This window comes from Brachypodium distachyon, chromosome 2 (assembly GCF_000005505.3).
Source record: "Brachypodium distachyon strain Bd21 chromosome 2, Brachypodium_distachyon_v3.0, whole genome shotgun sequence".
Taxonomy (NCBI): domain Eukaryota; kingdom Viridiplantae; phylum Streptophyta; class Magnoliopsida; order Poales; family Poaceae; genus Brachypodium; species Brachypodium distachyon.
Genome location: NC_016132.3, coordinates 8,358,654 through 8,372,918, shown reverse-complemented (window position 1 = coordinate 8,372,918; position 14,265 = coordinate 8,358,654). Strand labels below are relative to the sequence as shown.

At 51.9% G+C, this 14,265-nt stretch overlaps 2 protein-coding genes across 2 annotated transcripts; both read right to left on the bottom strand.

Annotated features, from left to right (window-relative positions):
- Positions 1–335: 335 nt before the first annotated feature.
- On the bottom strand, positions 336–3,413 carry LOC100826027. Its single transcript, XM_003566858.4, has 5 exons — positions 3,121–3,413; positions 2,897–3,034; positions 2,165–2,420; positions 1,303–1,380; positions 336–796 (listed from the first exon to the last, which is right to left on the bottom strand). The coding sequence occupies exons 1-5, from the start codon at positions 3,193–3,195 to the stop codon at positions 660–662; spliced, it is 684 nt and encodes a 227-aa protein (XP_003566906.1). The 5' UTR covers positions 3,196–3,413; the 3' UTR covers positions 336–659.
- A 1,073-nt stretch (positions 3,414–4,486) lies between these two features.
- Positions 4,487–5,744, bottom strand: LOC100827052 (phosphatidylinositol 4-kinase gamma 8). The gene has a single exon (XM_010234747.3). It carries the CDS (start codon positions 5,742–5,744, stop codon positions 4,734–4,736), a length of 1,011 nt encoding a protein of 336 aa, XP_010233049.3. The 3' UTR covers positions 4,487–4,733.
- Between the last annotated feature and the right edge of the window lie 8,521 nt (positions 5,745–14,265).

Sequence of the window (14,265 nt, the reverse complement as noted above, 5' to 3'; positions counted from 1 at the left end):
GCTCTCACCTGTCGATCCTCCCAGAACTGAAGTGATCATTATCTGCTTCTATGCACTGCAGAGTCCCATGATAAGTATAGAGACAAGGCGTATGGCTGTGCCCTATGCCCTATCTGGAGTGTGGACATATGAAATGTTTGGATCCGTCTTTGCTCGTTTTCTTGCCCAATTCATTGGGAAGAAAGCTGGTTTCGGCATCAACCGATACAGAGTCGAGCGGATTCCAAGGAACTACTCCACTTCATGGCTGCCGCATCCTTCCAACGGATTACACAATTGGCGAGATATCATGAAGAGAATTATGCATGCTGCGAAATATAAACGTAAATCCATAGTGACACAAACAAACATCCAAATCAGTACGAAAAACTGATCAGAAATGTCCGGTTCCAGCAAGTCAGATTCTGTATCACAATTTATCTTCAAAAAACAGACATGGTTGCCCTAGCTGCTATTGTTTTCAAAGGGCCAGAGGCGTTGCCCTAGCTGCTATAGCTATTACCAGTTTTACCACTTCAAAATTCACAACATTAGTATGACAAACACAGGAAAGAACAAGAGTAACAGCCGTGCGTGTTAACAAAATATAGCCAGCTTGCAGCTACACTTCCAGGAACCAACACAAGGTATGAGAAAAGGTTCTTGCAGGGTACATAATGCTACTTCCTCAGGCTGCCCTCAAGTCGGTCTATAGCTGCACCCACGCGGCTTTGATTTCCATGCTCTTTTGCAAAATCTGACTGTGATTTTGAAATCTCAAGATTGGCCCTTTCAGCCAGCTTCAACTGTACCCAACCTGTGGAAGAATTCCCGAGGTCAGTTTCTTGAGCAAATAACCACAAGTTCACAGCAGACTTGAGTAAGTTGACACGATGTATAGCCATTGTTTAAGAAGTGACATTTTCGCAACTGGTGGCACATTGTGTTAAAAATGCACATGCTTATGGCAAGATAGCTTTGTTTTACTCAAGTGCACGCTCTAGAACTAGACATCCTCCCACATGAACAAGGGCACTATGGGATGAGCAAAAAGGAGTACATTGATGATAAGGTACATAGAATGATAGGCTAAGACATGAAATACAGAAATTAAAGGCTACCCATCATGTGGCAAGCTTCAAACATTCATATCAAAACGCAGTTAAGTTTAAGAGGCCTACAACTAAGAATCGGAGGAAGCAGTTGTTAAAGATGGTAATAATTCATATACTTTGCAGGATGTCCAACATCCTGTACTATCATAGGCGATACCATAAATCTATTTATATTGCATTATCAAACCCATAATTAAGGTAACAGTACCAAGGGGAAAGCAGATTCCGGCACCAAGAACAGATCCGACTAATACATTCCTTGCACGCCACATTGGTGGACCTGGCACTGAAGATAGACATTAGTTGAGATGAACCCAGTATAATGAGCAGTATCAGAATTAAATTACAAAAAGTAATACTCCCGCCGTCCAATATTAGTTGTCTCAAATTTGTCCAAATATGGATGTATCTATGACTAAAAAGCCTCTAGATACATGTAATATTTCAACAATTAATATGGGACAGAGGGAGTATAAAAAACGATTTATCCCATGATGATAACCGGCAAGAAGAAACTGGAACAAACCACAAGAGGTATTTACAGTCACCAAGATACATGCCAATAAATAAATAAAGGAAAAACGTAATGTAAGATATCAATAATCATCAAGATATTCAGACAAACATTCTTTTACGAACTTCCCATACAAAGTCCAATCTTCAAGATAACACAAAAAGTCAAGTGTCCTGATTGATGCAAAATATCCAAGTAAAAGTTCCTGGCAGGTCAATTCCATTGTTCCATATATCAGATATTCAAACCATCATATGGTTAAGGGCTACATAGCCAAAGGCTAAAGGCAGACGACCTTACATGCGAAGACAAATAAATATATAGCCTGCAATAATTTGACCAAACGCCTATAACAGAAATCTTTAACAACAGTTACAAGGCGGAATTAGTAATAGCAACACACTGGGATATATCAGTTTTGTTTTACCTAGAACACATTTCATAAGCTTTTCCAAGTTATACAATATGATAATATAGCAAAATAATAGTTTAGTGACTTTCTGTGACCAAATGTGATTAAAATCTAATACGAGTATTTAATATGTGAGATACATACATATAAGTCCAAAAGCAGCCGCCGTAGCCGAGCCAGCTCCAGCAATATTGAACACATCATGCACTCCGCGGTTCTCAATAAGAAGGTTCTGTATGCCAAAGAAAGTTGCAGTGAACATCCCAAGGCGAGCACCACCAACTAGTGAGCCTTTGGCAACCCGGATGAATCTCTTCTCCATTGCGTCTCTCATCAGCCTATACTGTTCACGCTTGTCTGTGGTGCTTCCCATCTTCAACATCACTTCTGCATCCTTACTCTGTAAACATGAAGCAAGCAGAGTTTCAAAAAATTCATCCTCATTCTCCTTGAATATACATTAAGATAGTAAGTATCTACTCCAAATTCTGGAATACAACAGCCGAAGTTGGAGACAAGTAATTTCCATTTGATCCTATATTCGTAGTTTGATTCTATATTGTTACACAAGCGAGTCTGCATACTGTAATTTCACATAATTCTGCAACAAAACTCAGCTCCTTGATTGCAGGTCGAATTAAATTGTGGCAATGAAACATAAGATTACATGCCCTAGCCTGAGATGCAAAGTGGACATCAAATAACAGCAAAGAAGTATCTCCATTTAAATTTAACCAGTTGAAAGAGTGCCTATGGATTGCAAAGTATCTCTATCTAGTATTACAAGTTATAGATGAACCAATAGCGGAAAGGAGGATGCCACAATGGAGTAGGGCGGAAAGGAGGATGCCACAATGGAGCAGGGTGGCAACTTACAACATTCGCGTTGGCCTCCTTGCTCCCGCCGTAGAGGAGCCCAGTGAATACGCCGACGAGGGTGCCAGTTCCCCAATTCACCGTCCCCACCCGATCAGCCCTCCGTGGGGTGCCTCCCGCATCCGCCTCATCCTCTTCCTGGGTATCGCCACCCGAAACACGTCAGAAGAAAACAACAAAATTAAAGGTTCGGAATCACGAGCACCAAGGTACAGGTCGCGAACCGCGGGGGGGATAGAATCCGGTGGCTTCGGCGACGGCTCAGCGGGGGGAGGCGCCGGGGCGGCGGCGGCGGCCATGGGGCTATGCCGCAAGGCAGCGGTCGCTGTGGACGGAGGTAGCGATGTAAAATGGAGTAATAAGAGGAGAACCTTCGGGCGCGCGAGTGTTGGCTGTCAGGTGGCGGCGGGGCGGCGGCGGTCGTGCTTCGCGGCGGCGAGATCACACGGTGGAGTGGCAGCGACCTTTTTTTCAGGGATGGAGAATGGAAGCGACTGGTGCTAGGGGAATGGTCCTCCGTACTGTTGTTTATGGGCTTTGGAGCCCAACATGTATATATGTTTTTTTTTCCAGCAACATGCAGATACTCTTTCCATTTCTTTTCTCTTCGTTCCGTAATTCTTGTCTCAAATTTGTCCCAAAATAGATATATCTATTCTTAAAAGTGTCTAGATACATGTAATATTTCGACAAGAATTATGAAACAGAGGGAGTACGTTTATATAGTTTCTCTGGTGCGAAGACAATTTTTGTTTTCAGTGACTTGTTGTTCATATGTTTAGCAATAAATGGATGTGACCAGTTGTTGATCAGGTGCAAGACCCAAGACGCGAATGAGTTATATAAAAGAATAAGTAGAAAAAAAAATCTACTCCCTCCGCCCCATATTAAGTGACTTAAATTTGTCAAAATATGAATGTATCTATGCCTAAAAAGCGTCTAGATACATATAATAAAAAATCATTTAATATGGGATGAAGGGGTTATATGAGTTGTACTCGCTCCGTCCAGAAATAACTTATTTGGATTTGTATAATAATCTATATGAAATACACAAAGGGAGTATATTTTTTCTACAATCTTATCACTTTTGGCCTACTCCCTATTTTTCTCAAAATAAGAATCCACAACCTATTAGAAATGTCCTTAGTATGTGCAGCTCTTTCTCTCTTTTTTCCCCTCTCGGCAATGGTCGCCTCTTCTTCAGTTCTTCCCCTCTTCCTTGACACAGCCTATTACTCCATACAGGAAGAACTGAAGAAGCCCCTTTTCAGATTATACGGCCTATTACCTAATTGGCGCTAACCAAGTGGTTAACCAAATAAAAGGAAATCGAAGGGAATAGAGCCATGGAGGAATGCAGGAAGAAATATCCTTCCATACAGGAGAATCAAAGAAGCGAGCGTCTCCTTTTTCATGATCAGAATTCCAGCCATAAGAAAAGGTGAAACGATTCTACCAAGAAGATGAGCTCGGATTATGAATCTTTGACAAGTGGTTAAGCAAAAGGTAGGGAATGAATGGTACGTGGCAACGCGCGCTGAAATGTAAAACGCCCGGTAGTATGTGTCAGCGGGGACGGCCCATGCGTTGCGATCAATGTTGAGTTGTCCAATGCATTGGATCGGATTGGCATTGCTACAACTTGGTGTCAGCTTCTTCTTTCGGAAGACGGTTTCCAGAGCTGCGTTGTGCTCTCTACAAGCATGTCACGGCACAAGCTCAAGCACGTACACGCGCGTGCATCGTAAAGCCCTCGACCTACGTACGGACGGACGTGTACACAGATCCCACAACGCAGAGCAGCCAGTGCTGTCCTCTGTCCGCTCGATCGGGTTCAGAGCTTCTTCATCTTGGCCTCGAACGCCGGCGGCAGCAGCCGCTCGAACTTCTCCAGGAACGCCGCCCACTCCTCGGCGCTCAGCTCCCCGAACGACACGTGCCTCGGCGACGACTCCTCGGTCCTCCGGTCACCGTCGTCCACGGCCTTGTTGCAGAGCGCCTCGAGCTCGCTCACGCTCACGCCTTCCTCCGCGGACGAGAACTCGCGGGTCATCATGTCGCCGATGTCGGCGAGGCAGAGCCCGGCCGCGGCCGCGCGCTGCAGGAAGACGGTGCACAGCGTGAGGATCCGGATGGCCGGCTCCGTGATCGCCGGCAGCTCCTCGCGGAGCAACTCGGCGTCGCGGGGCGCGTCCAGGGACGCGATGTAGCGGAGCTCCTCGGCGGAGAAGGGCATCGACGCCTGCGGCCAGTGCAGCCACTCGAAGTACGGGTCCTCCAGCCGCTCCGGGAGGCACAGCCCGTGGTCGATCGGCACCAGCTCCAGCGGCGCCGCCCAGTCCGTGCCCGTGGTGTCGTTCTTGACGAGGATGTTGCCGGCGTGGCGGTCGATGTTGAGGAGGCGGACGTCGAGGATGCCGACGCGGTGCACGGACGTAGCCGAGAACCGCGACGGGCCCAGCTCGCCCGCGTCGTGGCTGTGCGCCACGAACCGCTGGATGGACGCCATGGTTGTCGTGTCCATGTCGGGGCGGGAGATCCTGATCAGCGCCGTGGGGGACACGCTGGCGAAGCCGCCGTGGTCCAGGAGGAACGCGGCCACCTCCCGCAGCACGGCCTCGCTCTCGTACCCCCCGCCGTCACCATTGGAAGCGTCGTCCTCGAGAGGCTTGATCACCGCCACGTGCTCGCCCGAGCGCCCGTCGTTGAGCAGCAGCGCGCCGCCGAGGCCGCCCTGCGCCGGCACCAGCCGCGTCCCGGACGCCATGGCGCCCGCGGCCTCCGCGATGAGCTCGTGCACGCCCGGGGCGTGGCGGCCAGCCACGATCTCCACGCGCGGCAGCATGTTTGCCTTGTCGTCGTTGTTCGCGGCGTGGTCGTCGTTGTCAGCGCCGGCGGGCGCGACGGCGGCGGTGGTGAAGCACGGCGAGGAGAGACTCCGGCGCTGCGGTGAGAGGCTGCCGCCGGCGGCGGCGTTGGGATTCGTTTCCTGGTGGTCGAGCTGGGCGAGGGAGTGAGGGCGGTAATGCCGGCCGCGGGCGGCGGGCGGCGGCTTCAGGTCGTGGCAGTGGCCGACCGCAATCGCCATTATCCGGTGGCAACGGCCGGCTAATCACAAAATTCCGTGATTAACTTTCTCAAGTCACGTCGGGAGAAAAAAAGAAAGATAGCAGCAGCAAAGGCGACCGGAGACGCATACCTTGGTTTGTGTTTCTGGCTTGTCACATCAACATGTCAATCGAGAGCTAGGAAGCTAGCCACTACATCCAGAGAGTCAGTCAGCAGCAGACGCCGCAGCCGGGAAGGACCAGCGACGACGAAGACTCGGCGGCGAGGAGGGCAGGGGCAGGCGAAGGCATTGCAGGATTTGCAGTGCGAAATGTACTCTTTTCCTCAGGCCGGACGGGTAAACGGTAGAATGATGAACGGATTCGATCAAGGCAGCATGCAGGGAGAAGGAGCTTCCCCTGCCGGCCGGCACCACCACCCACACCGTCGCTCGCCGCCGCCGCCCTCTCCCCTGACCTTTGGTGTCTACTCAAATTCGGGTGTTAAAATTATTCCTTGCAAGAATCTAGGCTCTTTATAATTATTTCTTCTTCCTCCCCTTCCTTCTAATCTTCCCCCTCCCCTCCGCTGCGGCTGGGAAAGGAAAGGAGAAAGGAAAGAGAAGGAGTACTCTATTTTTGCAACGCCCGGGGGGGCAGCCATGGCGATGTATATAGATAGGTCGATCGTGGGCTGTTGGTTTTTCTGTTTCGGCCATGGCTAATTTTGGCGAATAGCTTGCTCGCTACGTCCGTACGAGCAACCCCCAAAAGCACACGGACGCGGCGGCGCCATGCACGACCGTTGGGTACGCTTCGTCGTCGTGGGAAACGACCCGAGTTGAGCGGCGGCGGGGAGCTCGTGGCAGGCCGGGTCTTGTGGGAATCCAGCACTCCTTGCAACTAAATCATGAAAACAGTATAGGAAAAAAAGAAAGGACTGGCAAGAGGGGCAATATTTTTCGCAGGCGCTTCCCTTCGGTTGGAGCTCGGATCTTTCAACTCGGGGCGCTGGCCGGGTCGGGCCCTGCCAAGTGTGCCCTCTTGAAGGCCACCGGCACAATGGGCCGTGTGGCCCACAAGTATGTAAGTTCGCATAATCTGGGCCCAAAGTGCTCTCAACCTCGTCTGCGGAAATTACCCAACTCGATTGCCAACCTGCCCCTCGAAGCATGAGGCAACAGATCCACGCCACCGGACCCGGCGATGATAGGTGCAGGCACGTCCTCTTTTATGCGTGTATTCAACGACCAAAATTCCCGATGTGGGACTAAAAAATTTGCATGCCAATAGAGCCAAACGGATTGACCGAGAAAAGATCAACCAAAGTATCCAAACCCAACACAGCAACGCGCGCACCTGCCATGCAATGCACGTCGGCCTCCAACGGCAACAGGTCCCTCGCGCATAGGCATCCATCGAACCGCCGACGCGCCGGCGACGAAGAGCTTAGCCGTACGTGAATTGATCTTGCCATTGCACGATCCTGGTCGGAACCGCGGCCCGGCGCCGCAAACTGGAAACGGCTCCTGAGTCCCGACGGCAAGTTCGGGCCATGGCTGGCGATTTCAGCTGGCTCTGTCTGTGTCTCCGCAAGCCAGGTACGGAGGTCTCTCCATGACTCCATCCTTCTCTCTGACACCATGCCGTTGTCGAACATGCGTTTTGTCACGCGCCTTCGCCCAGGCTGAGAAGCCGCGAGATCGATCGCTGCTTCCACTCGGCCGTCTTTTTCTTTTGTCTGAAGCTTCCAGCCGTCTTTCTTCCAGTGGTTGATCTGGGTAGATCGTCGCTCATGTAGTTCATTATGTTAATCACTATTGTATATGTTATTATGAAGAAAAAAAAACTTGTGGTGGGATAAAAAAAGAACTTTGACCAAATTAAAGCAGAGTACTCCGGCGAGCATGCATACGTGTGGTACAATGAGGGCGGGGGCCATTTGTTTGTGAAGGGCAAAGAGGTCAAGGAAGCATGACCAACTCTGAAACTCGGATCATATTCAGGAATCAGTAGCACTTCGCTGCATGCACCAGCGTGGAAGTTGTGACGGATGGGATTTGGAAGCTCGCGGAACAACTTGTGATGGCAGTGGTGGAATCACATGAACAATGTAAGAGCTCGTTTGGCTCCCATCTGAGGCTAAAACTCTATCAACTTGTTTGACTGGCCCAGAATTGGGTACAGAAACTCAATTTGAACTTTTAGGGAAGAGCTGACAGCCTGAAAATAGGGGCTCTGCTTAATGCTTTGCACGGGCTTGGGATGCAGGCCGGGCCAACATTGCACCCCGGCCTTATTTATTCAAGGGCACGGGTCACCTTATTTATTCAACTACCGGCAATAGAGCCTTGTAGATTTTTTTCTTAATAAGGAATACTAGAGCCCTTGTAGTTGTACCCACGGCCCACCGGCAGGAGGACTAGGCTGCGTGCGGCGTAAAATAACCAGTTCCGTGACTAGGCTGCGTGCGGCGTGCGTGCTTCAGTTTGCCATTTCTTGTCGACGGACACGGACCCCGGCCAGGTAAGAACATCCCGTTCTTTTTTGGGAGCGACTAAATCTCAGTTGCCTGAGAAATAAGTTTTTCCCAGTCGATCTGTTTATTAAGTCGCACGTGCGTTTCGATCCCTTTGTGCTATCGCATCGTATAAAGGAAAACGAAGGTTTCCACATGGGCTGGACGTTGGGCTCATTGGTCGAAGTGGGCCTGGACTTTCTGGTCGTCCGTTGTCTCGTGTGTTTAGAGTCTTGTGTTTCTGTTAATTGTATACCATTCGCTAAAAAAAATGTTGATTGTATATCAAAATTTGAAAAGTCGATTACAAAATGGAATATTGGTTGTTATTTCGTACTCCCTCCGTCCAACAAACGATGTCTCAATTTTGACAAAATTGGAATGCATCTATACACTAAGTCATGTCTAGATACATCCAAAATTTAACAAACTTGAGACATCTTTTTTTGGACGGAGGGAGTATAAAAAATGTTATCACATCTCGGACGGTCTAGTATGAAGTTGTTTTTCTCGAAAGATGTTACCGCTCCCGTGAGCGATGATCCGGATATGCAGTTGCATCACTTCACATTGGCTCCACCGTGTTTACCCTAACCACCGCTGCTACGGAATATGACATATACTCTATGGCAAGATAGTCTTGGAATGATGTGCATGTGCCGAAATAATTACCAGCATCAAAATATAAGGATTTTAGTTTTTACAAAAAAAATAAGAACAAGGAGCGAATATATATACATAAGTAGTTAAGAAGAAAAATTATTTTGGCAAGTTGTACATTGGCTATGGTGGAGTTGTCCATGGGCATAATGTGCAACGAGGACTTAAATTACATAGCTGCTCGAAGGGAAAATGTCGTACCAGCGGCCCATGGGGTCCCACTGATACGGGACGCGTGGGTCGCTAGTGACGAAGCCCCATCAGGAAGGACTCCCGGGAAGCGACGAGCCCGAGAAGCCTGCCTCGAGGAGACAACCACTAGTGAAGCTAAAGCTAAGGGCCGAGTACAAGATGCTTCCGGTAACCCCGGTCCCGGGAAGCCGAAGGAACGCCTCCCGGCAACTAGCCAGTGCGCTAGCCGGGAAGGTGCACCCCCGCAACCTGCGCTCGGGCATGCAGGCGGGACCCACAGAACAGGACAAGACGGCAGGCGCAGGCATTTAATGCACCGACAGGAGTCTTATCAGCAGGCCTAGTCTTGTTTAGTAAGGCTAGAGCGGCTACCCTGAGAACCATTTTTTTGTACCGTGTATAGTGGACCGGGCGCTGCATGGCGTCCAGCGTGGATGAGAAGAAAATGTATCTCGTGTGGCCGTGACACGCGTCTAGGAAACGTGTCACGCTGCATGCATAGGCACCTGTGTTATCCCCTTGTGTATAAAAGAAGTACCGATGCGACCGGTCAAAGGGTGCCAAGCCCTTAGAGGGACAAGTAGCAAAGCCCGGGAACTCCCCGGCAACCTGTAACACTCATACTAAGAAATACAACTCCAAAGCAGGACGTAGGGTACTACACCTCCGGGTGGCCCGAACCTGGGTAAATTCTAGTGTCTACACTTCGTGTCTATCGCCACGCCGGCGATCGCCGGAGCGATCACCTCGCCCTCCACCGAACCAAAAAGGGGGTGCTCGGCATACCCGGAGTCGGAGACTCGTGCTCCGACATCTGGCGCACCAGGTGCAGAAATCTTCGGTTGACCGCCGGCGTCATCGTCGTCAACACCAGCTTCTTGGTCCGCGACATCTTCAACGACTAGCTCGCCATGCCGCACAAGAAGGCAGACGAGCCCCGGGTCGACTTGCACGACACTCTCGCCATGCGCACTCGGTCCCATGACGCTGCGCGCGCGTCACAAGCACAAGGGGATCAGGGGTCCTCTCCGCGGCAGCGGCAACAGTCGCAGCTGCCTCCTCCACCTCCTCGGCCGTCGGTAGACAACTGGCCGAGGGGGCCTGCGGCTCCCAGCGCCAGGAGACAGCCGTGCGAGCGGCCACAATGCCGCACACGTCGGCCCGTGAGTCCACTCGCGGGCCGAAGACGCGCAGCAGCAGCGCCATGACCACAGCGCGTCGCGTGCGACGCCGACGGAGTCTCGCCCCACTCACCCGAGGGCACCGGGTGACAGGGCGGAGGGCAGCCGGTCGGAGAATCGGCAGCCTCCCGCCCAGACCCCGGCGGGAGTCACCATAGCCGCGGGTGTCATGGTGCGCTATGAGCCACCGCAAGGCACGCCGGCGCACGAAGCATGGAGTGCGGAGCTCGATGCGCTACTTGCACTTGCCGCCCAGCAGCCGCAAGGCAAGGGCGCCCCGGCTGGTTCAGACCGGGGGCAGAACCCGGGACGCGGAGACGCGCCCCGCGTCTCGGGGCAGGGCACGGAGAACACCCTCCCCCACTGGGAGGGCAGGAGGCGAGGATCCCGTGGGATCCTCGGATTCGTCACCGACCATTACACGGGTGACGCGCGAGGCGTCTTGAACGCTCGCTAGCAGGAAGACCTACGCCAACGCTTGGAGCGTCGGCGCCGGCGTGAGGCAGAACGCCAGCGCCCAGAGGAGCAGGAGGATGCTCCCATGGGCGCCGAGGACGGCTGCGCCGCGTTTACTCGCGAGCTGCGCCGGGTGACGTGGCCCCGCAAGTTCCGAGCGCCGACGCTCGGGACATACGACGGGACCGTGAACCCCAAGGATTTTCTCCTGACCTACACGTTGGGCATGAACGCCATTGGCGCCGACGACAAGGTCAGGGCCAACTGGTTCCCGATGGTCCTCAAAGGATCAGCGAGGACTTGGTTGCTCAATCTGCCCGCCGGGTCCATAGCCTCCTGGGCTGACCTACGCGAGCAGTTCGTGAACGCGTTCCAGGGCGGCTACAAGCGCCCGGGAACCATGGCGGAACTGCACACGGTCGTGCAGAAACCGGGGGAGACGTTGTGGGACTTCGCCAACAGGTTCTCCAACCTCTCCTACTCCATCCCTAAGACGGAAGCGGCCGCCATCATTAACACGTACGCCATCAAAGTCCGTGATCCGAAGATGCGTGAGAAGCTCAACACGTACCGGATCCGGACCAGAAGAGATCTCTACGCTCTCACGCACAAGTGCGCGATGGCTGAGGAAGGGCGCTTGCCGCCAAAGTAGCGGCAAACCCACCAGAGGGCTCCGGGAAGAAGAGCTCCCGGAAACGCGGCAGGAAGCAAGTGCTTGCCGCGGAACCGGGGGCTCCCCAGAGGCCCGCCAAGAAGGCAGCGTCGGCAGGAGCATCGGGCAGCAAGCCGACAGCGGCCGCGCGCTGCCCCGTCCACACCAACGCCACCCACGATGCACAAGACTGCCGCACTCTTCAGACCATCAAGGAGAAGCGCGAGCAGCGCCACGAGGAGCGCCGCGGCTGCCGGGGCGTGCTTCAACTGCGGGGACATCGGGCACCTCTCCCGGGACTGCCCGAACAACCCCCGCGGCGGAGCAAGCCGGGGCGCAGCCGGCGGCGACAAAGGAGAACCCGCGGGGGGTCGCGGTTAGGCCCGCAGCAGCAAGGACCGGCCTTCCCGGCGACGCGACAAGCCTCGCGCTGAGCAGCATGGGGGTGTCTACAACGACGACAACACCGACAAGCCCGGCTTCCAGGAGCCTCGCGACGTCGCCTGCATCCACTCGGGAGCGTATGCTCTCACGTCTCACGCCGCCGTGAAGTGGCTCACGCGTGAGGTCTGCGCCTCCTCCCCAGCGTGGAGGCGCAGCAGCCGTTGAGCGTATGCAACTTATACTTCGAAAATCCGGAAAAGCAAACATAGAAAAGTAGCCCACAAGGAAAAGTATTATATCAAGTTGCATGTTAGTGATGATCAAGTTATACACGGGTGTAAAGTGCAACTATGTCTGGAATTTTTGCAACCGTCTAAGACAAAAATGATAACAACATAAACATACATATGATTGAGTTTGAAGAAAGAAAAAGAGATGATAGATAAGAAAAACAACGAGAATAGACATATCACTGATTGAGTTTCTAAAGAAAAAAAAACAAGAAACAACCCAACGAGAAGATCCACAATCGACAAATACATTATCCTCACAAGTTGCAAATTGGTGATGGTTGAATTGCACAAAGATATAAAGTTCAAACATTTATTAGATGACATAAGAAAAATAGAAAAAACACACCTTATAAATCTTTACTATTTCTTTAATTTGCAGTTGCATCCGTGGTACGCTTGCAGGGTAAGTTCGCCCGCCCTCCTCTTCCGACGTCGGAGTCCGGCAAACACCCGACCCGCTGCACCTCTCCTACTCTCGCAGAAACGCAAAGGAAAAGAAATCTCCCCGCTTCCCTCGCCGCAGCCTGCTCGCCCGCTCCATCTGCCCACATAGAGCCGCCGTCCACCGCGCCGACGCCGCCCTCCTACCCCACAGGCCGCGGACGATGATGCCGCGCTCCACCGCGGACGCCGCCGCCATCGCCCTCCACCACGGATGCCGCGGGATAAGGAGATGGTGGCGGCATCGAGATCCAGGCGGCCGGCACGTGCGTCCTGCCGCCGCTACGTCCGACGGCGCCGCCATAATTCGCACATCAGCCGCCACCGCGCAGCCGCGGTCCGCGCACCTCAGCCGCTGTCAGACCGCCGCCGCGCGTCCTCTCGCTGGTCTCAAACCCTAAACCCATCTTCTTCTCCTTCTTTTTCTCGTTTCTCCCTCAAATCCATGGGATTCGCCGCTTCGCGTATTACTTGTTTCCTACTGATTCGTCTCGTGGTCCTCGTGTCGCCGGTGCTGGAATCCTCCTGCCCCGTCGCCTCGCAGGCCGCTGGCCTCGCGCGCCGCCGCAGCCCTGTGGCTGTCCCTCCCACACCACCGCCGCAGCCCCGCCATCCGCAGGTGGCCGCGCCGCCACGACCACCGAATCCTACTGGTCGCTCCGATGCTGCCTCATGGGAGCACGAGGAGGCTGAGGGGCCGTGCCTCCCCAGCTGCCCCGTGTGTATGAATCACGTAAGCTGAGGGGGAAATTGGGCATCTAGTCGATTTGCTAGGTAGGTGTGCTTCTGAGTTTCTTGTGTGTCAATTCTAACTAGCTCTTGCTTCAGGCAGGTCATATTATGGTCTCAGCAGCAAAGATACAATCTGAGGTGCTGGTATATCTCTGTACAAGGCCCTACAAAAACTGCCCCTTGTAATGAAACAAGGGGTATCGGCAAACTGCTGTGGATGAGAAGTACATTATATAAGACGTCATTGGTGAGTTTCCTTATTAATTAATTAGTGAAACTTACAAACTGTTGTGGATGAGAAGTACATTATATAAGACATCAGAAAAAAAAGAGTAGAGAACGGCCTTATTTTTGCTTGTAGTATACGATTTACCCTCTCAATTTCTTGATCACACATTATACTTACACTATGTTGTTAATGCATATTTTAATTTCACCGATGTCGAGGTCTTACATATTCTTTAGTTTAGTGTGTGACAGTTGCATCATGATTTCATCTAATGCGTTCTTGCATTGAGGTATTCTCACCTCAAAATTGAGTTATAGGTCTACATGAATTACAGTATTCCTGATTATTATTTTTTACCGCACAGTTCTTATAGTTATGGTATTCGTACTATGTAATATATAAGTGCACTTGAAGAAAAAATGAATGACGTAGAAATCTGATTTAGGATTCAGGGATAAGCCCCTTTCTTTCAGGCAGGTTTGAAAAATATCGTATGGACCTACAAGCTTTATGAAAAAATGTTCTTTTTCATGACATGTGGTTCAGTGAATTGGTCATAGCCAGTCTAAAAGAGGGTTACA

Bases quoted from the DNA above. Each gene is read 5' to 3' on its own strand.
- LOC100827052 (XM_010234747.3), bottom strand. From the start codon at position 5,744: ATGCTGCCGCGCGTGGAGATCGTGGCTGGCCGCCACGCCCCGGGCGTG.
- LOC100826027 (XM_003566858.4), bottom strand. From the start codon at position 3,195: ATGGCCGCCGCCGCCGCCCCGGCGCCTCCCCCCGCTGAGCCGTCGCCG. The intron at 2,421-2,896 runs GTAAGTTGCCAC...TCATGTTTACAG, and splicing joins AGGAGGCCAACGCGAATGTT to AGTAAGGATGCAGAAGTGAT. The intron at 797-1,302 runs GTACTGTTACCT...ATTCTTCCACAG, and splicing joins CGGAATCTGCTTTCCCCTTG to GTTGGGTACAGTTGAAGCTG.